This window comes from Ursus arctos, unplaced genomic scaffold (assembly GCF_023065955.2).
Source record: "Ursus arctos isolate Adak ecotype North America unplaced genomic scaffold, UrsArc2.0 scaffold_4, whole genome shotgun sequence".
Taxonomy (NCBI): Eukaryota; Metazoa; Chordata; class Mammalia; order Carnivora; family Ursidae; genus Ursus; species Ursus arctos.
Genome location: NW_026623056.1, coordinates 30,799,208 through 30,823,504, shown reverse-complemented (window position 1 = coordinate 30,823,504; position 24,297 = coordinate 30,799,208). Strand labels below are relative to the sequence as shown.

The 24,297-nt window shown below is 42.2% G+C and overlaps 3 protein-coding genes and 1 pseudogene across 8 annotated transcripts in view; 2 read left to right on the top strand and 2 right to left on the bottom strand.

Moving 5' to 3' along the window:
- PARP9 (poly(ADP-ribose) polymerase family member 9) overlaps nucleotides 1–434 on the bottom strand; it is a 29,688-nt gene extending 29,254 nt beyond the window's left edge. For 3 of the 6 annotated variants that reach the window (XM_048215010.2, XM_057306615.1, XM_057306614.1), the window contains exon 1: nucleotides 244–330. The gene's annotated coding sequence lies outside the window, so the exon portion shown is untranslated. Of the gene's footprint in view, nucleotides 1–243 lie in introns of all 6 variants that reach the window. The other 3 variants (XM_048215009.2, XM_048215008.2, XM_026494797.4) reach the window with 3 other exon arrangements.
- DTX3L (deltex E3 ubiquitin ligase 3L) lies at nucleotides 353–9,232 on the top strand. Its single transcript, XM_026494819.4, has 5 exons — nucleotides 353–586; nucleotides 1,606–1,814; nucleotides 3,643–5,190; nucleotides 5,629–5,846; nucleotides 8,677–9,232. The coding sequence occupies exons 1-5, from the start codon at nucleotides 403–405 to the stop codon at nucleotides 8,744–8,746; spliced, it is 2,229 nt and encodes a 742-aa protein (XP_026350604.1). The 5' UTR covers nucleotides 353–402; the 3' UTR covers nucleotides 8,747–9,232.
- Nucleotides 9,233–15,074: 5,842 nt separating this feature from the next.
- Nucleotides 15,075–24,297, top strand: part of PARP15 (poly(ADP-ribose) polymerase family member 15) — a 47,510-nt gene continuing 38,287 nt past the window's right edge. Inside the window, exons 1-2 of the mRNA XM_044384743.3 lie at nucleotides 15,075–15,351; nucleotides 15,984–16,108. Of these exons, the coding sequence (XP_044240678.3) occupies nucleotides 16,055–16,108 (54 nt within the window). The 5' untranslated portion in view covers nucleotides 15,075–15,351; nucleotides 15,984–16,054. The remainder of the gene's footprint in view (nucleotides 15,352–15,983; nucleotides 16,109–24,297) is intronic.
- On the bottom strand, nucleotides 18,434–18,508 carry LOC113257166 (small nucleolar RNA U3; annotated as a pseudogene).

Here is a 24,297-nt window from a genome sequence, read left to right as displayed (position 1 = left end):
CATTTTCGCTGCAAATAATAGTAACGAGAAGAAAAATGTAAAGGAATCACAAACACAGGAGAAGCTTAATTTGACTTAAACCTCCTCCTAGCCGTCCCCACCCTCCCGGGGGACACCTGGCCCTGGGAAGCCGCTTCTCCCCCGCCCCCACCCCACCTGAGCCCGCAGGAGAGAAGCGGCGGCGACTGCGCCCACCGCCGCCGCGAGACGCGGCTCGGGGGCCGGGGGCCTGGACCTACTCACCGGGCGGACCGCGGCAGGAAGGGCGCCCAAGAGAGGAGGGGGAGCGGCTCTGCCTCGCACCGGGAGGGATTTCGGGGAAAGCGAAACTGAAACTTTGCGGCCCGGGACTGCGGGGCGCGGCTCGGCGCACGCTGCCCCCGGAGCCCGACGCCCGGAGCCATGGCCTCGACCCTTCGCCCGCCGTCCCCGCTGCTCGTGCGGGTGTCGGAGTCCAGCTCTCAAACACCCCGGAAGCTGGAAATCTACTTCCAGAGCCGGAGGTCCGGCGGCGGGGAGTGCACCGTCCAGCCCCTCTACCACCGGGACCGGGTCACCTTCCTGGTGAAGTTCAGGGAAAGGGCAGGTGAGCAGCGGGCGGGGGCTGCGGGTGCAAAGGAGCCTGGCCCCGCGGGATTCCAGGCCGACCCAGCTCGTGCTGACCTAGGAGAGACGGCGGGAGAAAGTAAGGCACCGTCTGCTGGGGACGGGAACGGGGGGCTGCTGCTGCCTAAAGACAGCCCGACGGGGAGGACGAAGCCCGGAAGTGCCCAGTCGGTGATCTGGTCTGAGCACATTTTAAAGTTGATGCTTTCCAGTATCCTCACCCTAACTCAGATTTCTCAGCTCGGGGAGGGACACCTTTCCCTGCCCCCAGACACCTGTATGTAAACTCGTGTCATTTAGGTATTCCACTTTTATTTTTTAATTATTCCACTGACTTGTTTTTGAGAATTACAGAAATAATATATGCTCACTATAGCAAAGTGGGAAAAGAATAAAGACCACCACCTGGAGATAAACAATATGGCATTTTTCTTTACAGTCTTTTCTATGAATGTCAGTCTATCAGTATATATTTACAAAATTCTGAGGCTGTATCTTTGATTCCTGCTCTTTTCACTTAACTTTATATAATGAGTATTATTCCATATCATTGAAATGGGAAACTGGAGACAGTTTCAGAAACGTGACTTTTAAAGAGTGTATTCCATTATCATGAGATTTTCCTGTCTACAGTAAAATGTAAATTGGGGGCGCCTGGCTGGCTTAGTCAGGTAAATGTCTACCTGTGGCTCAGGTCATGATCCCAGGGTCCTGGGATTGAGCCCCACTTCAGGCTCCCTGCTCAGTGGGGAGTCTGCTTCTTCCTCTGCCCCTCCCCACTGCTGGCACTCTCTCTCTCAAATAAATAAATAAAATCTTTAAAAACGAACAAACAAAAACATAAGCTGCCCCTGTTAGAGTTTGAGTAGTTCCTGCACAGTGCCCTGTCACCAACCCACCATTCCAGGATACAGGGAACAGCCTTCTTGGGACAGGGTACAGATGCATGAATAAGAGGTTTATTTAAAGTCTTTCCCATCTATAATGTCTCCACTGAAGCTAAAGAGGGAGTCTTGAAGAAAGAAAAGCATCAGATTGTGGTTGACAACAAACTTGTGACTGTCTTTCTGGAGAACGCTGAGAATCCAGTGGAGAATGCAAGACCAAGAACATCTTCGTTGCCACACTTACAGGAAGGGGTGAGGTCTGGTGAGAAGCAGCAAAATGAAGAACATATTCCTGATGTTATGGATTCCTGTCTCCAAAAAGTAAGGTTTGAAAGAAGGAGGGGGGCTATGTTCTTGCACCTTCCTCTCCATTCACCATACTTTTCATTATTGATCCAACCACCACTAAGAGACAGGCCCTCTTTTGGGCATTGGGACACAGAAGTGGCCGCAATAGATAAAGTCCCTGCTGGGTGGGGAGGTACATAGAAAGACAACAAGCAAGTAAACAAAATAAATGAAACAATTTCAGGCAGTGATATATGCCAAGAAGAAAATAGAATAGGGTTTTGCCTTAGAGGGTAACAGGGCCAAAGTGAGGAGGGGGAAGGAGATGCTGCTGCTTCTGACCAGAAGTCAGAGACAACTTCTCTGAGGAGGTAACATTTGGCCTGAGACTTGAGTGATGAGAAGGAGCCAGCCGTGGAGTCATTTGGCAAATCAGTATCAACTACCTTGTGTGCCAGGCACTGTCACAGGAGCTGGGGATATAGCCAGGAGCACAGACCCTGCTCTCAGGGACCTTAGATTCTAGTGAGGGAAACAGATAATGATAGTTTAAAAAAAAAAAAAAAAACGTAATAAAATGTCTGCCAGTGATAAGTGCTAGGAAGAAGAATAAGACAGGATAGATGATAAACAGTGACAGATCATTATTTTTTTTTCAGACCATTATTATAAATAAGATATCAGGAAAGTCCTCTCAAATGAGGTAATGAAGTAAGGGAGCTAGCTAAGTGAGGTAAGAATGTTCGAGGCAGAGGGGAGCACAAGTGCAAAGGCCCTGAGACAGGAACTTCTATCCTGAACCCCAGGGGCTTCAAGGAGGGAGACCACTGTGGCTAGAAGGCAGTGGAAGGGAGCGAAGGACAGGAGAGGAACTTGGAGAGGTAGCCAGAAGTCAGGTCTTTGGGGGATGAAGGGAGGGACTTTGGATTTTAACTTCAGTCTTAGGGGATTCATCTGAGGGTTTTGAGCCAGCGGTGTGGGGAGATCTGGTTTATATTTCTAAAGGCTCACTTCAGCTGCTGTGTGGGGGACTGAGTGTAGAAAGGGGCCAGAGTGGAAACAAGGTGAGAGCCCAGTTAGGAGGGGTTGTGGCAGACGAGGAGCAAGAAGAGAGTGGCTTGGACTCTGGGTGGTCCTGATGGAGGTGTGACAAGCGGCTGGACTTGGGAAACGTCTCAAGGAGGATCTGCATGAAGGATGTTACATGTGGAGGAAATAGCATGTGCAAAAACTTGAGGAGAACAAAACGTAGAAATCTTGCTTTTATATTACATTCAGTTTGCATCTGTCCTTTTTAGCCTAATCTGGTGTTTTTGTCCTGTGTTTGACCTTCTAGAGGCCAGGACTTAGAGGGCCCAGCAATACTGCATGCAGTTAAGTATTTAGTTTTTTAAAAAGGGGTGGGGTGACTGAAGACGAGAAAGAACAGCAAATAGGAAAAAACATCCTCTTCAGATGTGTGGCTCCCCTCGAAGCTCATAGAATCTTGAGAGAACCACAGCAAGTTGCCCAGAAAGCAGATGTGCCTTCATTCCCCAATAGTGGAGACAGTGGACGGCTCTAGAACGCAGACTTTTTGTCCATATCACTTTTAAATATGCTCGTGCTCACGCTCTACCTTTACGGCAGAATCTCTGGAGACGCACCTGGGCCTTGGCTTTTTTGTTTGTCTGTTTTTCGTCTGTTTTGTTTTAATCCCCCAGGTGATTCTAATGTACAGACAGCTGAGAACCTCTAGGCTGTAGTGGGCTGCATCCTCTACAAAAAGGGTTTGAAAGAAGTCATCCTCTGGCTGTTTCTCTTGACAGGACACGTAGGGCTGACGTCTGAAAGATTTTATTTGTTCCTTTTAAAATTTCAGATCTTTCTTAGTGTCACAGCGGACCTGAACTGTAACCTGTTCTCTAAAGAGCAGAGGGAACGCATAACCACTATCTGCCCCAACGTCAAAAAGATGGAAGGGGACGATGGAATTGAGAAGGTGTCTGGTACCTTCGGAGATATTGAAAAAATACATCACTTCTTGAATAAGCAACTCCAGGAAATGGGGTGCAAACATGAATCTTCCCCTTTGACAACGGAGAGGAAGCCACTCTATCAGCAGGACCAGAAGAGCTGTGTTTCTCCCTTCAAACCAAAAACCAGGGCAGAAGACAAAAGCAACCATCTTGAAATTCCCTTGCCTTTCTTTGAATACTTCCAGGTTGCCTATCCTGATAAAATAGACTCAATACAGAAAAGATTTGGTGTAAAAATAAAAACAATTCAGGAGAGTTCTCTGAATACGGTCCATTTAGACTTCACCTCCAATCAATCAGGTGACCTCAAAGCCGCTAGAGAGTCTTTTGTCAGTGAATTTCAGAAAACCATAGGATCCCTGGAGCAGAAATGTGTTGCTTTCGCAGACAGTAAGCAGGCAAATAAGATCAAACAGGAATTGAATCAACGGTTTACAAAGCTCCTTATAAAGCAGAAAGGAGGAGAATTAACTCTCCTTGGGACCCAAGATGACATTTCAGCAGCCAGATATTTTTTTGCCCTAAAAGCCTCTGAAAGTCTCGTTACGGAACCTGTGAAAATATCGACTCCCAAATGCATGATGAATGGAATTGAAGTTGACAGAGCTCACTACACGCTTGTAAAAGCTGAATTTCTCCAGGAGATGATAGCGATAGGAAAAAAGTACAGTACTCGGTGTGAGGTTTGGGAAGACAGTAAGAAAATCCACATTCAATTTAACCCTAAGGACAAGAAAGTCAATCTGTCTGCCCATGCTCGTGCAGGTGTCATTGATGCCTATCAACATGTGTCAAGTCAGCTGATGAGAGAAGTTCTTTCACTGAAACCTCTGGACAAATCGAGAGAGCGCTTATATGAGACCAGGTTTGCTGATGACTTTAGAAAAAACCATCCGCATGTACACTTTATACTAAATCAAGAGTCAGTGACTTTGACTGGGTTGCCAAACCACCTTGCAAAGGCAAAGCAGTATATCTTTAAACAAGTGGGAATGTCCCCATTAGCTGGAGATAAAAGGAATGAGGACCACGAAACACCCATGGACATTGCTAGTGATGATTCAAAAATAGCTTCACCAACATTCCAGCACTCTGCCACTTCGGGGGTGTCAGGAGTGGACAAGGAAGAGGACATATGTAGCATCTGTTTCGACACCATTAGTAACGAACAGGTGCTATCGAAGTGCAAGCACGCATTCTGCACCCCTTGTATCGACAAAGCCTTGTCCTATAAGCCGGTCTGTCCTGTGTGCCAGACGTCCTATGGTATCCAGAAAGGCAATCAGCCAGAGGGAACCATGACTGTCACTGTCCTAGAAGACTCACTTCCAGGTTATGAATCCTGTGGCTCCATTGTGATTCATTATAACATGAAAGGAGGCACACAAACAGTAAGTGTTTCTGAGGGACGTGGGTTTCGTTCCAGTATGCTAGAATTATCAGAGCAAGAGACTGTTATGGTGCCGATTACTGGATATCCCAGGGAATTATTTCCATGTGTATTTCCATAGGCAAGGGCTTTAAATAAGAATAATATCAGTAATAAAGGTAGCAATGTTGGCTTATAACTTAGGTAACTTTTGTGTCTGTTAAGGCAGAGAAAGAGTGGGTGGTGATTGTGCGTTAGAATGGGGCAAGTCAGAAGATGGATAATGTTTCCAATATGAATTTAGGGAAAGAGAAATATGAATTATTGAGAATATGTGCAAACCTTCAATAACTTTTTGTTTGTTTTTGATTTGCTCTATCTGCAAATGAGCACATCTCTCTGTATAGTAAAATTTAGACTTGGGAGTGTTTTCATGTGATATTTTCTTGTCTTCATACAGAAAGAGCACCCAAACCCAGGAAAGAAATACTCTGGAGTACAACGAACAGCATATTTGCCTAATAATGAGGAAGGAAACGAGGTTTTGAGACTGCTTCGTAAGGCCTTTGACCAAAAGCTGATTTTCACGGTGGGGGAGTCTCGATCACTAGGAGTCTGTGATGTCATTACATGGAATGACATCCACCACAAAACCTCCCGTACTGGGGGGCCACAAACGTGAGAATCTTCTGAAACATAAGGATTGCTAAACAGGATTTAGAGCTTCTTAAATATGGCAGCTGGAGGTGGTGGCTCTAAGGAGGCTTTAGAGCAGTGGGCTTGGCTACAGTATTTTTATGAAGTCAAGTTGACATACAATGTTACATCAGTTTCAGGTGTGCAACAGTTGATTTGACAATTCTGTACATTACCCCATGCTTACCACAGTAAGTGTAGCTACCATCTGTCGTTTATTTTGCAACTGGAAGTTTGTATCTTTTAGTCTCCTTCACCTCTTTTGCCCATCCCCCAACCTCTAGCCCCCTTCCCCTAGCAACCACCAGTTTGTTCTCTGTGTTCATGAGACTGTTTCTGTCTGTGTGTGTGTTTTATTTTAGATTCCACATATAAGTGAGTCATATGGTGTTGGTCTTTCTCTAACTTATTTCACCCAGCGTAATAACCTCTAGGTCTATCAGTGTTGTTGCGAATGGCAAGATTTCATCCTTTCTAATGGCTGAGTATTATTCCATTTTATATATAAGGGAATATATATATTATATTACATATAATATATATATGTAATCTTCTTAACCCATTTATCTATAGATAGCCACTCAGGTTGCTTCCATAGCTTGACTATTGCAGATAATGCTGCAATAAACATAGGGGTGCATATATCTTTTCGAACTGTATTTTTGTTTTCTTTGAGTAAATACCCAGTGGAATTACCGGATCAAACAGTATTTCTATTCGTGACTTTTGGAGGAAACACCATACTGTTTTCTACAGTGCCTGCACCAATTCACATTCCCATCAACAATACATGAGGGCTCCCTTTTTTGCACATTCTTGCCAACACTCGTTTCTTGTCTTTTTGATACTAGCCATTCTGACAAGTGTGAAGCGATATCTCATTGTGGTTTTGATTTGCATTTCCCTGATGATTAGTGATATTGGGCACGTTTTCATGTGTCTGTTGGCCGTCTGTTATGTCTTCTTTGGAAAATGTTCAGATCCTCTGCTCATTTTTAAATCAGGTTTTTTGTGGGGTTTTTGGTGTTGAGCTATAATGAGTTCTTTACATATTTTGGATATTAGCCTCTTATCAGATTTATCATTTGCAAGTATCTTCTCCCATTCAGTAGATTGCCTTTTTGTTTTATTGCAAAAGCTTTTCAGTTTGATGTAGTCCCAATAGTTCATTTTTACTTTTGTTTCTCTTGCCTGAGGAGCATATCCAGAATAAAGTTGCTAAGACCGATGTCCAAGAGATTACTACCTATGTTTTCTTTGAGGAGTTTTCTGGTTTTAAGCCTTACATTTAGGTCTTTAATCCATTTTGAATTTATTTTTGTGTATGGTTTAAGAAAGTGGTCCAGTTTTATTCTTTTCTGTGTAGCTGTCCAATTTCCCCAAGACATTTATTGAAGAGATTGCCTTTCCCATATATATTCTTGCCTCCTTTGTGGTAGATGGATTGGCCATGTAAGTGTGGGTTTATTTCTGAGCTCTCTATTCTGCTCCATTGATCTATGTGTCTGTTTTTGTGCTGGTACCATGCTGTTTTGATTGCTACAGCTGTGTGATAGAGCTTGAAATCTGGAATTGTGATGCCGCCAGCTTTGTTCTTCTTTCTTAAAATTGCTTTGGCTATTTGGGGTCTTTTGTGGTTCCATACAAATTTTAGGATTAAGTGTTGAAGTTCTATGAAAAATATTATTAGTAATTTGAGAAGGATTGCATTGAATCTGTAGATTGCTTTGGGTAGTATGGAAATTTTAACATTAGTAATTCTTCCAATCCATGAGCATGGTATATTTTTTCATTTGTTTGTGTCATCTTCAGTTTCTTTCATCAGTGTCTTACAATTTCTGGAGTACAGGTCTTTCACCTTCTTGATTAAATTTATTTCTAGGTATTTTATTCTTTTTGATGCAATTGTAAATGGGATTGTTTTCTTAATTTCTCTTTCTGCCTTGTTATTAGTATATAGAAATACAGCATATTTGTGTATATTAATTTTTATCATGCTACTTTACTGCATTCATTTATTAATTGCAGTAAAGTATTTTGAGAGATGCCAGTCTGGAATGATAATATCATAAAGCAGAAATATTGGTTCTATCACCTTCTACCCTCCAAACCACAAAGTGTCACACAGTCACTAAATTTTGCATTAAAGGGAAGGAACTTCAGAATCTAGGATGAATGGTATCTAAGGTGATTTAATTTGGGGTGTCCCATCTATTTGGAAGATAGATCCTAGCAATGTTATTTACTTTGCCTTCTTTCAAAAGCACCCTTTCTTTTATCCTCCCTTCCCAATGGTCCATAGAGATCCTAAATTCACTTGGCCAATAGTACTCTAGGAAAAGTCTCAGCTAATGGTGGTGGAAGTTGTATTACAGGTAATCCAATTGTTCTTTACTTGCTTTTTATGAAATTCAAATAGAATGCCTCAGACTCTTAGTGTTCAAAAGGGAATGCATCCTGAGACTTTCGAAAATTTCCCAAATTAGAAAATTTTCCTATAGAATATGATTACCCTCCATAATATATAGTGTAGTATGACTTTAGGAGAGTCACTGCTTACCATGAGCTGAAAATTTTAAAAAAGCCTTCTTGGAAGGCAGATCCTAGGCAGACAGCTCAGCTCACTTACCAGCTAGATGACTCACATCTGCACACTTACAAGTGATTGTAAGTCATCTGCTTTCAGGATTGTTTTTGAATGTTTGCACCAAAACCCCCAATTCAGGATGCTGAATGTTAGTGCCAGGGATCTACTATACAGATTCTTGAAGACCATTTGTGAAGAAGCTAAGGGTTTTTTTTCCTTCTGCAGGTATGGCTACCCTGATCCTGGTTATCTGAAACGTGTCAAAGAGGAGCTGAAAAATAAAGGAATTGAGTAAGAAGACTGCTGGAGGAATGTCTTGAGCCAAGCTTTCAAAAGACACAGTTGAAGAAACACCTTTTAAAATTTTTCATCTTGGCACACTTGGGAGGCTCAGTCGGTTAAGTGTCTGCCTTCAGCTCAGGTCATGATCTCAGGGTCCAGGGATTGAGTCCCCTGTCCGGCTCCCTGCTCAGCGGGGAGTCTGCTTCTCCCTCTCCCTCTGCCTGACGCTCTCTCTCTGTCAAATAAATAAATGAAATCGTCTAAAAATAAAATAAAATAAAATTTTTCATCTCAATGGGGCACCTGGGTGGCTCAGTCAGTTAAGCATCTGCCTTCGGCTCAGGTCATGATCCCAGGGTCCTGGGATCGAGCCCTGAATCAGGCTCTCTCTGCCCAGTGGGGAGCCTGCTTCTCCCTCTCCCGCTGTCCCTGCTCGTGCTCTCTCTCTCTCTCTCTGTGTCAAATAAATCAATAAATCAATAAATAAATCTTAAAAAAATTTTTTTCAACTCAAGAAGTGGTCTGTATAAGAGTAAGAATCTGCTAGTCTGTCATTTTGGGAGTGTTACTTTTTATGGGAGATAAAAGCTCCAAAGATTTGTGTGATTTTGTAGGTGTTGTGCCTCATTCTTGGGTCATCTTTGGTAGGGTGGAGGGGTGGAGTGCTGTGGGTCTGAAATCATCATCTGTGTTCTTCATTTGAAATAGTGGCTGTCAATTGATCCTCTTTTTATTGCCACGTCTGAGGTAGCCTTTTGGGGTTTTTTTGTTTGCTCTGTAAGTACCCTAAAAGTAAAATCCTAGTGTGAAGGGGGGACTTTGACTAAGGAAGACTAGGACACACATTCCCCTCGCTCCCTCATGGCCAGAAAAGTGGCCGGAAGCAGAGATTGGGCACCCTTTGGTAATAAATGGTAATAAATTATTTTTCACAATACAGAGCCTGATACACAGTTGGTGCTTCATAACTTTTTGCTGCCTGGCTCAGGTTGCTAATAGCCCAGCAGAGGGATATATGTTCCCTAGATCTTTGACAGAGGCAAGAGTTAGGCAGCCATTTCTGGAGACCTCACCACCGATGTGGAAAACTGAGTTTCTTACTCCAGAACACTTAGCCTCTGAACTCTGAACTTTGACCAGGCCTCTAATTTGGTCCCTGCTCACTCTTGATTCTTAAAATCTGCCGTATGGGGTGCATTTTCCCTGTCACACTAATGCTACCCGTTTCTGAACATTTTTTTCCTATGGATATTACTGCATTTTTTAAGTATACCTTGCTTCCAGTTTAACAAATAAATAAGCTTACTTTAGTTTCCATAGACCATCACTTTCTCAGTAGTATAGCCCCCACCATAGTTTTTCCATTCTTTTACTAAAGTCCCACCAAGTCCTGCTTTCTTCCTTAAAATCTCTCTCCGTGATACTCTCTGTGGACAGAGACAAGGCAAGATGAGCCTACTATTAGCAACATAGGGCATGTCAAAATGTGCTTTTAAATGGTTCTCTAAGTCTGAAGAAAATTATACTAGCAAATTCTCTGGTTATGCATGTCCCAGCCTCTCTCCAAAGAAGATGAACAAAAAGCCTTTTTCTTTTCCTAAAGATAAACATACACACATATACATTTATTAATCAGATGATAATAGCTAGTATTTATTATGGATTTATTTTATCCTCTTTATAAGAGCTTTATATCTGTGATTAATACTATTAATACTATCCTCTCTTATAACTGAGAAAACTGATGTAGGGAGAGGGTAAGTACGTTGACTAAGGTCACACAGTTTATAAGTAGAAGTGCTGAGATTTGAAGAAGATAGTCTGGCCCCAAGGCTTCCACACCCCAGAGCTACCCTGCCTCCTACAGGGGACTTCTCCATGGAGCAGGCTGAGGAGTCCCCATTATTCTGGGCTTCTCTCAGAAATAGATTCCTGCACAGTGCTCAAAGTAGATTTTCTCCACGGAGGTCCGATTTGAAGAACTTCAAAACCCAGAATCTTTTCTTTTGTCCAGAGAGTTAAGGAAGCTAAAGTTAAGTGATAGGTCTTTTTTAAAAAATCAGATGATACATTTAGTTTTTGATGATTCATTGAAGTCTTTACTGTTTTGGTTGTTTTGTGTCTACTGATCTTTTAGCTGAACTTACTTCAAAAAAGCAATAGTCAGGGTCCTGCTAAGTTCCGGATCCTCGATTGCAATGTGTGTGCAAAGGCAAGTTTCATAGTGAGAGTGGTTGGTGAGCTTTGGGTTGCTGCTCTTGTCCTGGGAAAGGTATTGTCATCTGTATCTGCTTTAAATAAAGTTATATCTGGCGGTGCCTGGGTGGCTCAGTCGGTTAAGTGTCTGTCTCTTGATTTGGGCTCAGGTCATGATCTCTAGGTCATGGGATGGAGCCGCATGTAGGGTTCCAAGCTGAGCATGGAGTCTGCTTGTCCCTCTCCCTCTGCTCTCCCCACCAACACCCTGCTTGCTCTCGCTCTCTCTAAATAAATTAATTAAATTTAAATAAATAAACAAAATCTTAAAGAAAGAAAGAAAGTTATATCCATATAAGAACAGATTGTCTGTGTTCCTCCCCCTACTTCTTTCTCTTCCCTTCGGATGAGATCCTGGGAGTTCTCTGCAACACCAACAACATACAGCAACATACCACGTGGGCAGATGTCTGCAGCTGATTTTGTGTGTAGCTATTTGCTAAGTAGTATTGCAGTAAAATGTAACAGGATCGACTTCACTACCACCAATTTCAGCTGTGAAAATCACATTCCATAGTATTTTTTCTCCTTAACACATAGGTTATTACAAAGATAAAAGTGGGCTACAGGCTTCATCCCTCTCTCCTTCTAGAGAAAGTGGATGTCATACCCTAACAAACTACACTTGCCCTATCCTTGCTCCTAGAGTTTCTTTTTCACCTTTCCAGCGTCAGTGCTGGATTACCCAGATGGCTCACTGGGTACCAGCGCATCAGGGTGCCTTCTCTCCAAAGGAAAAAGAGAATTGAAAATAGTATTAAGAGATTTGACATTTTTCTAAAGGTAGAATTCTTCTGCACCCAATTCCCATATGTGGGTTTTTCCTCCATTCGGATGCCAAAAGCAAGCGTAGGATGTTACCTGTGCTTCTGACCGAAGGGCTATAAATCTCTGGTTCCCTGTGACCCCCTCTTTGGGTTTGCTTAATTTGCTAGAGTGGCTCACAGAACTTGGGAAACCAGTTTACTCATTACATCACTGGTTTATTATAAAAGCATATAACTCAGCAATTTCCAGATGGAAGAGAAACATAGGGCAAAGTATGGGTAAAGGGCATGGAGCTTCCATGGCCTCCCAGCAAACCACTATGCCCAAATCTCCACCTGTTCAGTCACCTGGAAGCTCTTCAAACTCCATCCTTTTTGGGTTTATATGGAGGCTTCAAAACAGAGGCACAATTGATCAAATCTCCGGTCATTTGTGATTGAAGTCAACCTCCAGCCTCCCCACCTCCCCAGAGGTCAGGCATTGGGACTGAAAGTTTCAGCCCTCCAAGCATGTAGTTGATTCCTCTGGCAACCATCCTTAGGTCATCTCACTAACAAAAGACATCTTTATCACTCTCAGCCATTAGGAAATTGCAAGGATTTTAGGAGCTCTGTGCCAGAAACAGGGACGAAGACCAAATATACATTTCTTATTATAAATCACAATACAGGGAGGACTAAAGAAGTCCTTAGCAGAAAAACCAAACCTTTGCTGGGCTTCCTTACACTTATCTTATGGATTAGTACAGTTTTTGCTTTATTTCCCTATGGGAGTTGGGCACTATTTCCTTTACTACTGACTGGGGTCCTGAGTCCTCCTAAGCACAGACCCTTAAGGCAAAGATTAATTGTTAACAATTTCGGGGGGGGGAGGAGATACAAGCCCAGGTCAGGGAAGGTAAGGACGAACAAAAAGGGAAGCCACGCAAGCTAAGAAGCAGTGCAGTCCAATGCAGGTGACTACCCTGGCCGCGGAAAGCCTTGAAAAGATCTAGCACCTCACTCAGCAGCTTCATTCGCTTGGCGTATGTGTTGAAAGAGACCGTAGAAAGCATTTTGTTTACACGTCTTATTTCATAGAGGAGAAAACTTTATTTCTGGGAAAACAGCAGACAATGTAAAACCTATTACATTTATAGCACATTAAAATGTGGCCGTAGGGGCACCTTTGACTTCCCCCTATCCTGCTTCCTGCATATCCATCATCACCAGCCCTGTATCAACTTCACTTCAAATCTCACTGCCCACTTGGCATCTTCATAGTTCTCTCAATAGAATCTCACCTCTAAAGACTTTCTCTGTCCCCATCCCTCCTTTTCCTTATGTCACTTCAAACTGCCTTTTGAAAAACAATAGTGCTGAGGCACCTGGGTGGCACAGTCGGTTAAGCGTCCAACTTTGGTTTCAGCCCAGGTCGTGATCTCAGGGTGGTGAGATAGAGCCCTGCATTGGGCTCTGTGCTGCTTCAGATTCTCTCTCCCTCTCCCTCTGTCCCTCCTGCTCGTGCTCTCTTTCTCTCTCTAAAATAAATAACTAAATCTAAAAAAATATATTAAAAAAAAAAACAATAGCTCTGATCTCATCACTCATCTGAAACATGCCTTCAGTAACTCCCTGATGCCTACAGCAAACTTGATCTTGGGTCAGAATCACTGGAGGGCTCAATAAAACACAGAATGCTAAGACCCACCCCCCACCCGCTACCCCTGCCAGAGTGTCTAACCTTGTCGATGTGAGATTGGGCCCCAGAATTTGCATTTCTGATAAGTTCCAGGTGATGCTGATGCTGCTGGTCTGGCCACCACATTTTGAGGACCACTGGCCTAGAACATAAAGTTCAAATGTCACAGCATGGCCATCAGGGATTTCTCATTCTATTTTGCTTACCTCATGTCCCTTCCTCTGCACCAACCCCCTACAGTCCACTCACACCAGACTACCAGCTTTTCTAAGCCACAGTCTGTACTTCGCTTCTTCTGGCCTTTGCTCTACCTGTCTTTTCTGCAATGCCCTTCTGCCTCATTCACCACTTAGAAATGTCCTGCTCTTCATTCCAGATCTCACCCGAATGCCACTACTACTGGAACTTTCCTTCAATCTTGTCTTCAAATTTTGAATCCCTTTTTTCCTCGTGTTCCTAATACTTTATACATATCTTGATTAATGCAGGTATGATATTAAAATCCACTGCCTTGGGACTGCACCAGCTCCATTCTGTGCCCTGATTGCCGATTGAGTTCAGCAATGGAAAGTCCCAGCAAGAGATAGGCTAGTGGGAACTTATCCAGGGGACTTATTTCCCTTGCTGCCTCCAGAAAGCAGCCATGGCTTCCCTGGAACAGCTGGTTCTCTCCTATAGGTAAATGGCTCTCACCAGGCTTGAAGCCTCCACCTGTGCCCCTCCAGCCAATTTAGTAGTGTAAGCTTTAGCACCTTTAAGCCATGTGATTAATTAAACCTTTCTTTGTGTGTCTATAGATAATGCATTGTTTCCTAGAAAGACTTGGAACCAAATCCTCCTCGGCTGCCCCGCCCCCCCCCCCCCCCCCCCCCCCGCTCCCCCGCACCAATACACAGCTTCGGAGCACCATGATAATGCCTGTAGTTGGCACCCTTGAGTCCGCACACAATCAGGAAGAGTTACAGACCACTGTGCTCCCCTTTTTACTGATTAACAGCCCTAAATTTTTTTTTAAAAGAAAACTCTAAGTTGGTTTTTGGACGAGAGTCAGCATTCTCCCCAGGTGGCCGGACTCCTGAACAAAGCTCATTTTCCTTTCCAACCAAAACTCCTCTCTGGATTATTGGCCTTTGGAGCAAAGGGCAGCCGACCTTGCCCTCAGATAACAGGTTCAGTACACACCCTTCCCTTGCCTGTTCAGCCTGCCGGTAACGGGAGGGCGAAGAGGAGGGTGGGGCTGCCTCACCATTTCTCCCTGGTTTCCCTTAGCCCTTTGCCTCCACCTGTGAAGGCAATTCCTTCATTAAACTCTCTTCAATTACCCACTTTGAGTATAGAGGTTGCCCAGACTCCTTTTCAAATATTTGCCTTTACTACCACTTTTGCTTTTATGACAGACCTACATTAGTACCTGTTTTCACTAACGGAAAGAAACTGGAAGCTTTTCCAAACTTTGCCTCATTTAATCCCCATGATAATATGAGGTGGCTATGCCCACTGCACAGATTTAATTGACTGGGGTTACACACCTGATGAATCGCAGAGCCCAGAATTTGGACCCCAAATTTGTGGGACAGCAACATCGGTCCCAGATGGGTGATGTATCTTGAGGCAGCTGTTTGAGACCTCAGGACCACAACCTAGGCAGCAGTGATTTTCAGAGGAGAGAAAGTGAAAGAAGAGGCACGAGCCTGCTGGGTGGGGCCGCAGCCTCGTGAGTGGAGAAGCGACCTGGGAAGGGCTGCACCCTGCTCCCCTGGGCTCAGATGCCCGGCGCCCGAAGAACTTGCCCCCGAACTTGCGGCTCTGCGGCTGTCTGTACAGAGCCCAGGAGATCGCGAGGCCTAGAGCGTGAGGTCGGCCGCAGCCCGGCAGCCCCCCCACCGCTGGCCGGCGCCTTTCCTCAGAAGAATGGTGAGGGGTGCCAAGGGTGGGGGTGCGGAGGGCAGGGCGGGACTCTGCAGCCCTGGGCTGTGGGGAGACCCCACGGCCCTCGAACCCCCTCTCCCTGGGGAGGAGCTTACCACCCTGACTTGTACCGGAAGAGAGTAGAGTGCGGGGCACTGTTTTCCATGGAATTTTTGGTCTCTTTCCCCTCAATTTTTAAAATTTCCTTATAAATTAAGGATATTAATCTTTTGTCTGTGATATATGTTATGGCTCTTTCCTTTCAGTTTGTCATTTGTCTGCTGAGTTTGCTTATGGTGGCTTTTCCCCCCATGCAAATGGGTTTTATTTTTGTAGTAAAAATTTTTTTAAAGATTTTATTCATTTATTTGAGAGAGAGAGAGTATGAGTGGGGAGGGTGCAGAGGGAGAGGGAGAAGCAGACTCCCTGCTGAGTAGGGAGGCTTAATCCCAGAACCCTGAGATCATGACCTGATGCTTAACCAATTGAGCCACCCAGGTGCCCCAATTTTTTATAGTAAAATTTACCAATTTTTTATTGTATCGTATTTGGAATTTTGGTCATATTTTAAGAGCTTTCCCCATCACCTAGGTTATGGTCACCCATCTTATTTGTAACGCTTTATTTTTTCCATTTAGATCCTTGATACATTTAGTGTTTATTCTTGTTTATGATTTGAGGAACGGATCAAATTTTATCTTTTTTCCAAATGGGTATCCAGTTGTCCCAACAACCTTTACCAAAAAGGTTAACACTGCTAAAGGTGAGACCACCTTTATCACTTGCTAGATTTTTATATGTGCTTTGACTATTTCTGGAACTTCTGTTCTATTCCATTGACATGTTTATTCATCTGTTGCAGAGAGGCTTTGTTATATATTCTAATGTCAGGGCTAGTTTCCCTAAGAGCTCTTCCTTCCTGATGTTTTCCTAGCTATTCTTGTGTGCTTATCTTTACTTATGAAACTTAGGACTGACTTCTGATTTATGATCAGTGTCATAAAAAGTTCATCAAGATTTATATTGGATTTGCATCACACTTTAAAATCACAGACAGCTGACATCTTGAGTTGCTGTTGAGATGTTCTAACCAAGAACAAAGGATGTCATTTCTTGTTCAGGCTTACTTCTTTGTTTTTAGAGGGCTTTGCAAGATGGCGGAGGAGTAGGAGACCTTAGTTTAGTCTGGTCCCGGGAATTCAGCAAGATAGCTATCAAATCATTCTGAACACCTGCAAACTCAACCGGAGATCTAAGAAAAGAATTGCCGTAATTCTACAGATAGAAAAGTGACCACTTTCTGCAAGGTAGGAGGTGCGGAGGTGAATCCAAGGTGATACATCGGAAGAGAAATCACAGGGGGTAGGGAACCTCCATAAGGTGGCTACTGGCAGGTGATAGAGCAGTAGGCACAAAATCAGAACTTTTAGCAGCCTGCTCTGGGGAGGGATGTCCCTGCCTTCAAGGCACTCAGGGGGCGAAGCAGGGCAGAATCCTAGTTGGGACAATGTGGTCTCAGGATCCCTGGGGTCACAGAAAGAACGGGGGTGCCTGAGGGCGGCAGAGCTCCCAGGGTATCGGAGCGGGGAAGCCAGCTGCTAAGAGTGAGCCCAGGAGTGGGCTCTCAGCTCAGGGTTGCCATAACCGCAAATCATGGCACAGTCCATCAACTGATTTCTGAGGAGGGGCCCAGCAGGTGGTAGAACTGCGACAAGGCCCTTCTTCCCCAGGAGCAGTGGCGCCGGGCAAGCCGCAGGAGCCCACTGCGTTTGTGGACTCAAAGCGGAGTCGTGTGCCTGAGACAGAAATGCTCAGTCTCAGGCTGGGTGAGCATGGAGTGCAGCCAGAGAGCAGGGAGACAGGAGTGACTGACAGCTTTTCTCTGAGGGCTCACTGAGGAGTGGGGCCCCAGGCTCTCAGCTCCAGAACTGGATATTGGAGGCTGCCATTTTCATGCTCATCCTCTACAGCTACCCAGAAAGGCTTCAGGGAACAAAAGCCACAGAGAGCAAATCGGAGCAGTTGACTTAGCCTGGCCCCTGGCAAGGGTGGTGCAGTTCCACCCAGGGCAAAGACACTTAAGATTCAGTACAACAGGCCCCTCCCCAGAAGGTCAGCAAGAACATCCTTCTAAGACCAAGTTTACCAATCACACAGAACTGCAAAACTCCAGCATTAGGGGAAAATACTATATAATAATATATAATAGTATATTATTACTATAATAATGATTATAAAGATACTAGCTGGGCTTGAAAAAAGCATAGAAGACACTAGAGGATCCCTTTCTGGAGAAATAAGAGAAGTAAAATCTAATCGAGTTGAAATAAAAAAAGGCTATTAATGAGATGCAATAAAAAATGGAGGTTCTAACAGCTAGGATGAATGAGGCAGAAGAAAGAATTAGTGATATAGAAGACCAAATGATGGAGAATAAAGAAGCTGAGGAAAAGAGAGATAAACAACTACTGGATCACAAAGGAAGAATTACAGAGATAAGTGATTCTGTAAAGTGAAACAATATTAGACTAATTGGGATCCCAGAAGAAGAGGAAAGGGGGGGGGCAGAAGGTATATTGGAGAAATTATAGCAGAGAACTTCCCTAATCTGAGGAAGGGAACAGGCATTCAAGTCCAGGAGGCACAGAGAACCCTCCTCAAAATCAGTAAAAATAGGTCAACAGCTTGACATATAATAATGAAGCTTGCGAATCTCAGAGACAAAGAGAAAATCCTAAAAGCAGCTCGGGACAAGAGATCCGTATTCTACAAGGGTAGAAACATTAGACTGACAGTAGACCTATCCACAGAGACCTGGCAGGCCAGAAAGGACCGGCATGATATAGTCAGGGTGCTAAATGAAAAAAATAATGCAGCCAAGAATACTTTATCCAGCAAGGCTGGCATTCAAAATAGGAGAGATAAAATGCTTCCAGGACAAATAGAAGCTAAAAGAATTTGTGATCACTAAACCAGCCCTGCAAGAAATATTAAAGGGGAACCTTTAAGTGAAGAGATAGCCCAGAAGTAACAGATCAGAAAGGAACAGAGACAATATACAGAAACAGTGACTTTACAGGTAATACAATGGCATTAAATTCATATTTTTCAATAGTTACTCAATGTAACAAACTATAGAAATGATCCCTGAAAGTATAGTCTTCATAGTTACTCAATGTAAATGGGCTAAATGCCCCAATCAAAAGACACAGGGTATCAGATTGGATTAAAAAACAAAAAACAAAAAAAAAACAAGACCCATCGATATGCTGTCTGCAAGAGACTCATTTTAGACCCAAAGACACCTCCAGAGTTAAAGTGAGGGGGTGGAAAACCATTTATCATGCTAATGGACATCAAAAGAAAGCTGGGTAGCAATCCTTATATCAGACAAATTAGATTTTAAACCAAAGACTGTATTAACAGATGAGGAAGGACACTATCTCATAATTAAAGGGTCTATCCAACAAGAAGCTCTAACAATTATAAATAAATATTTATGCCCCTAACATGGGAGCAGCCAATTATATAAACCAGTTAATAACAAAATTAAAGAAACTGGGTGATGGACATTAAGGAGGGCATGTCATGTAATAAACTCTGGGTGTTATGTAAGACTGCTAAATCACTAACTGCTGCCTCTGAAACTAATAGTACACTATATGTTAATTAATTGAATTTAAATTTTAAAAAAGAAAAAAACAATGTTTATAGTTTTCTTACATAGAATATTTCTTGTTAAGTTTCTTTCTAAACATTTTATTTATTTATTTATTTATTTATTTAGCTATTGTACATGAGGTTTTTCATTCACTGTATCTTCTAGTTGTGTATATGAGTGCTATTGACTTCCTTTCATTTTAAAAATTAAGGTACAATTTACATACAGCAAATTCATACTTTTTAGTGTATAGTTCTGTGAGTTTTGACAAATGTATACAATCATGGAATAACCACAAGATATAAGACATACAAAGATATAAAGATATAAAAAAGAGTTTCATCACTCCCCACCCCCAAATTCCCACCAGTTCCTTGTTAATCAACCTCTGCACTCAAGGTGAGTCCCTGGCAAATACTGGTCAGATTTTGGTCCCTACAGTTCCAGAATGTGCCATAAGTGGAACCATGCAGCACATGGTCTTTTGAGCCTTGCTTCTTTCACTTAGCATAATGCAGTTGAGTTTCATCCATGTAGTTGGATTTATTGCTAATTTGCTATTGCTTTCTACTTTTTTTAAAAAAGATTTTATTTATTTATTTGACAGAGATAGAGACAGCCAGCGAGAGAGGGAACACAAGCAGGGGGAGTGGGAGAGGAAGAAGCAGGCTCATAGCGGAGGAGCCTGACGTGGGGCTCAATCCCGTAACACCGGGATCATGCCCTGAGCCGGAGGCAGACGCTTAACCGCTGTGCCACCCAGGCGCCCCTATTGCTTTCTACTTTAATTCCACAGTGGAAATCAAGAATTGGACACTTAACTGACTGAGCCACTCAGGTGTCCCTACTTTTGGAGTGCTTAAAGTTAACATTTTTTTTTTTAAAGATTTTATTTATTTATTCGACAGAGATAGAGACAGCCAGCGAGAGAGGGAACACAAGCAGGGGGAGTGGGAGAGAAAGAAGCAGGCTCATAGCAGAAGAGCCTGATGTGGGGCTCGATCCCACAACCCCGGGATCACGCCCTGAGCTGAAGGCAGACGCTCAACCGCTGTGCCACCCAGGCGCCCCTTCAAGTTAACATTTTTAACCTATCAAGGGCTAATATATTGTGGTTAGGTGTTGATTATGAAGTATGAATTTATATCTAATTTTCTTTTCTTCATAACAAAAACTAACATTCTGAACAATATTTATTAAATTATGATTCATCTCTTCACTTTCTTATTCCTCTTAATAGTTTATGTTAAGTTTTTTGACAGATTAAGGTTTACATCTGGAATTTCTATTGTACTTCCTGTCATATCATCTATTCTTAATTTAGAACTATGTAGCTTTATAATTACTTAAACATGCTTTTTTTTTTTAATTGAGTGGAGGATATAGAAAGTTCCCATATATCACCTGCCCCCCCCCGACTCCCCCATTACCAACATCTCATGCAGGTGTGGTACATTTGTTATAATTGGTGACTCTACATTAACACATTATTATCACTTAAAGTTCATAGTTTACATTAGCATTTACTCATGGTGTTGTACATTCTGTGAGTTTTGGCAAATGTTTAATAACATATATCCACCATTACAGTATCATACAAAATAGTTTCAGTGCCCTAGAAATCCTCTGTGCTCTGCTGTTCATCCTTCCCGCTCCTCTAATCCCTGGCATCCACTGATCTTTTTACTGTCTCCATAGTTTTGCCTTTTCCAAAATATTATATAGTTGGACTCATATGTTAGCCTTTTCAGGTTATGGTTTGTTTCACTTAGTAATACACATTTAAGTTTCCTCCATGTTTTTTTCATGGCTTGAGAGCTCATTTATTTTTAGCACTGAATAATATTCCATTGTCTGGATGTACCAAGTTTTATTTATCCATTTGCCCATTGTATAACATCTTAGTTGCCTCCAAGTTTGGCAATTATGAATAAAACTGCTATAATCATCTATTTGTAGGTTTTTGTGTAGACATAAATTTTTAACTCTTTTGGGTAACTGCTAAGCAGCATGACTGCTGGATTGTATGGGAAGAATATCTTTAGTTTTGTAAGAAACTATCAAACTGTCTTGCAAAGTGAATACCATTTTTATTCCCATCAGCTATATATGTTGCTCCACATCCTTTGCCTGCATTTAGTGTTCTCACTATTCCACTAGGTGTGTAGTAGTATCTCATTGTTTTTCTAATTTGCATTTCCCCAATGACATATAATGTTGAGCATCTTTTTATATGCTTATTTGCCATCTGTATATTTTCTTTGGTGAGGTGTCTGTTGAGGTCTTTTGCCCATTTGAAAATCAGGTTGTTTTCTAATTGTCGAATCACAAGAGTTCTTTATATTTTTGGATAACGTTTTTTTATTAGTTATGTCTTCTGCAAATATTTTCTTGCAGTCTGTGGAAAATGCATTTTAAAGTGTAGCATGCCAAGTCCCTTATCATTTCATTTGGTATTGTCTTGTTTTTTAAAGCACAGTTTGCTTTCGTTTTGTCAAATTTTATAAATTACCACTTAACTGGACTTGAATTAAGAGATTTTTTTATTATATCTACAACTTGGAGAGTATTATCATTTGTAATGTATTTATGCAAGGGCAGAGAATATCTATTGAGACTTTATTTTTGCCATTAATATTTAGTAATTCTCTTAAAGTGATCTCTTATATCTTTATCTACATTTTCTCTAAGAATTGATTTATTGATTCTTATTTTTTAATAACAGTTTTATTGAGATATAACTTACATGCCACAAAATTCCCTCTTTTAAAGTGTACAATTCACTGTACAATAAGTATATTCACAGTGTTCACCACTATCTATTTTTAGAAATTTGCATCACCCCAAAGAAACTCCAAGTGCATTTGCAGACACTTCCCTTTCCCTCCTTCCCACAGCCTGGTAACCACTAATATACTTCAGTCTTTGTGACTCTATGTATTTTGGACATTTCATATAAATAGGATCATTTAGTATGTGGCCTTTTGCCACTGACTTCTTTCACTTAGCATGTTTTCAGGGTTCATTAATGTTGATGAATATATCAAAACTTTGTTGGGGCGCCTGGATGGCACAGCGGTTGAGCGTCTGCCTTCAGCTCAGGGCGTGATCCCGGCGTTCTGGGATCGAGCCCCACATCAGGCTCTTCCACTGGGAGCCTGCTTCTTCCTCTCCCACTCCCCCTGCTTGTGTTCCCTCTCTCGCTGGCTGTCTCTATCGCTGTCAAATAAATAAATAAAATCTTAAAAAAAAAAAAACTTTGTTAGTTTTTATGGCCAAATAATATGCCATTGTATGGATATACCATTTTTCATTTATCCATTCATCAACTGATGGATATTTGGTTATTTCCACCTTCTGACTATTGTGAATAATGCTGTTGTGAACACTTGTTGTCTCAGTCAATTTGGGCTGCTAGAAGAACAAATATCATAGACTGGGTGGCTTAGACAACACTGATTTCTCGTAGTCTGGAGGCTTGAAGTCTGAGGTCAGGAGTTCTTGGTGAGGACCCTCTCCCTGATTTGCAGATGCCCCCCTCTTGCTATTTTCTCATATGGCAGAAAGAGAGCTTCTGGTCTTTTCATCTTCTTATAAGGACACTAATCCTTTCATAGGGTTCTGCTTTCATGACCTCATCTAAACCTAATACTTCCCATCTGACCCAATCTCCAAATACCATCAAGCACATTGAGGATTAGGACTTAACACCTGAATTTGGGGGGCACACAAACATCCTGTCCATAGCATTTGTGAACAAGTTTTTGTGTGGACATATGTTCGTATCTCTTCGGTGTGTTGCTGAGTGTAAAACATCTGGATCATACGGTAACTCTAAGTTTTTGAGTAATTGCAAAACCATTTTCCTAAGTGGTTGTACCATTTTCTATTCCTACCAGCAGGCTATGAGGGTTCCAATTTCTCCACATCCTTGTCAACACTTGTTATTGTCCATCTTTTAAAATTTTAGTTATTCTAGTACATGTGAAGTGATATCTCATTGTGGTTTTGATTTGCATTTTCTTAGTGATTAATGATGTTCAACATTTCATTATGTCCTTATTGACCATGTGTATATCATCCTTGGAGAGGTGTCTATTCAAATTCTTTGCCTATTTTTAAATTGGATTATTTGCTTTTTTTATTGTTGAGTTTTAAGAGCTCTTTATATATTCTAGATTACAAGTCCTTTATTAACTATGATTTGCAAATCTTTTCTCCCATTCTGTGGGTTGTCTTCACTTTCTTGATGTTGTTGATGATTTTTTTTTTAATTTTATTTATTTATTTGACAGAGAGAGATGGCCAGCGAGAGAGGGAACACAAGTAGGGGGAGTGGGAGAGGAAGAAGCAGGCTCCCAGTGGAAGAGCCTGATGTGGGGCTCGATCCCAGAACACTGGGATCACGCCCTGAGCCAAAGGCAGACACTTAATGACTGCACCACCCAGGCGCCCCTGTTGTTGATGATTTTTAAAATTTTTTACAATATGTGACTGTGGTATTTGTGAAGAATGACTGTTTTTGTTATCTTTTCCATTTTTTAAAAACGATCTTACTTATTTGACAGAGAGAGACAAAGTGAGAGAGGGAACAAAAGCGGGGGGGGGGCTGGGAGAGGGAGAAGCAGGCTCCCCACTGAGCAGGGAGCCCAATGCAGGGCTCAATCCCAGGACCCTGGGATCATGACTTGAGCTGAAGGCAGACGCTCAACAACTTTTCCATTTTTATATTTATCCTCATTTCTTTTCACCACCTTATTTTGATGACCAGGAAGAATTTTGAAAAATATATCAAATAGAAGTGGTAACAGAGCACATTTTTAGTTTTTGTTTTATTTTCACTACTTTTTTTTTTTTAAGATTTTTATTTATTTATTTGAGAGAGAGAGACAGTGAGAGAGGGAACACAAGCAAGGGGAGTGTGAAAGGGAGAAGCAGGCTTCCCACCAAGCAGGGAGCCCGATGCGGGGCTTGATCCCAGGACCCTGGGATCATGACCTGAGCTGAAGGCAGACACTTAATGGCTGAGCCACCCAGGCGCCCCTATTTTCACTACTTATATGGAGAGCAACTGTCCTGTTTCTTCACTGTAAATACTATTAACTTCTGAGTTCAGAGTAAGCCTCTTTATCGTATTAAAAGTTCCTTTATTTCTCTTTCAAGGGTTAAAAACAATGAAAAATGAAAGTAAGGATCCTGTTCTCCCCATAAATGGCTACCCCATGTCCAGTCTTCTTTGTGAATATGCAGCATTTTTTATTTTGGTTATCTGTAGATTGACCTTTCATTAT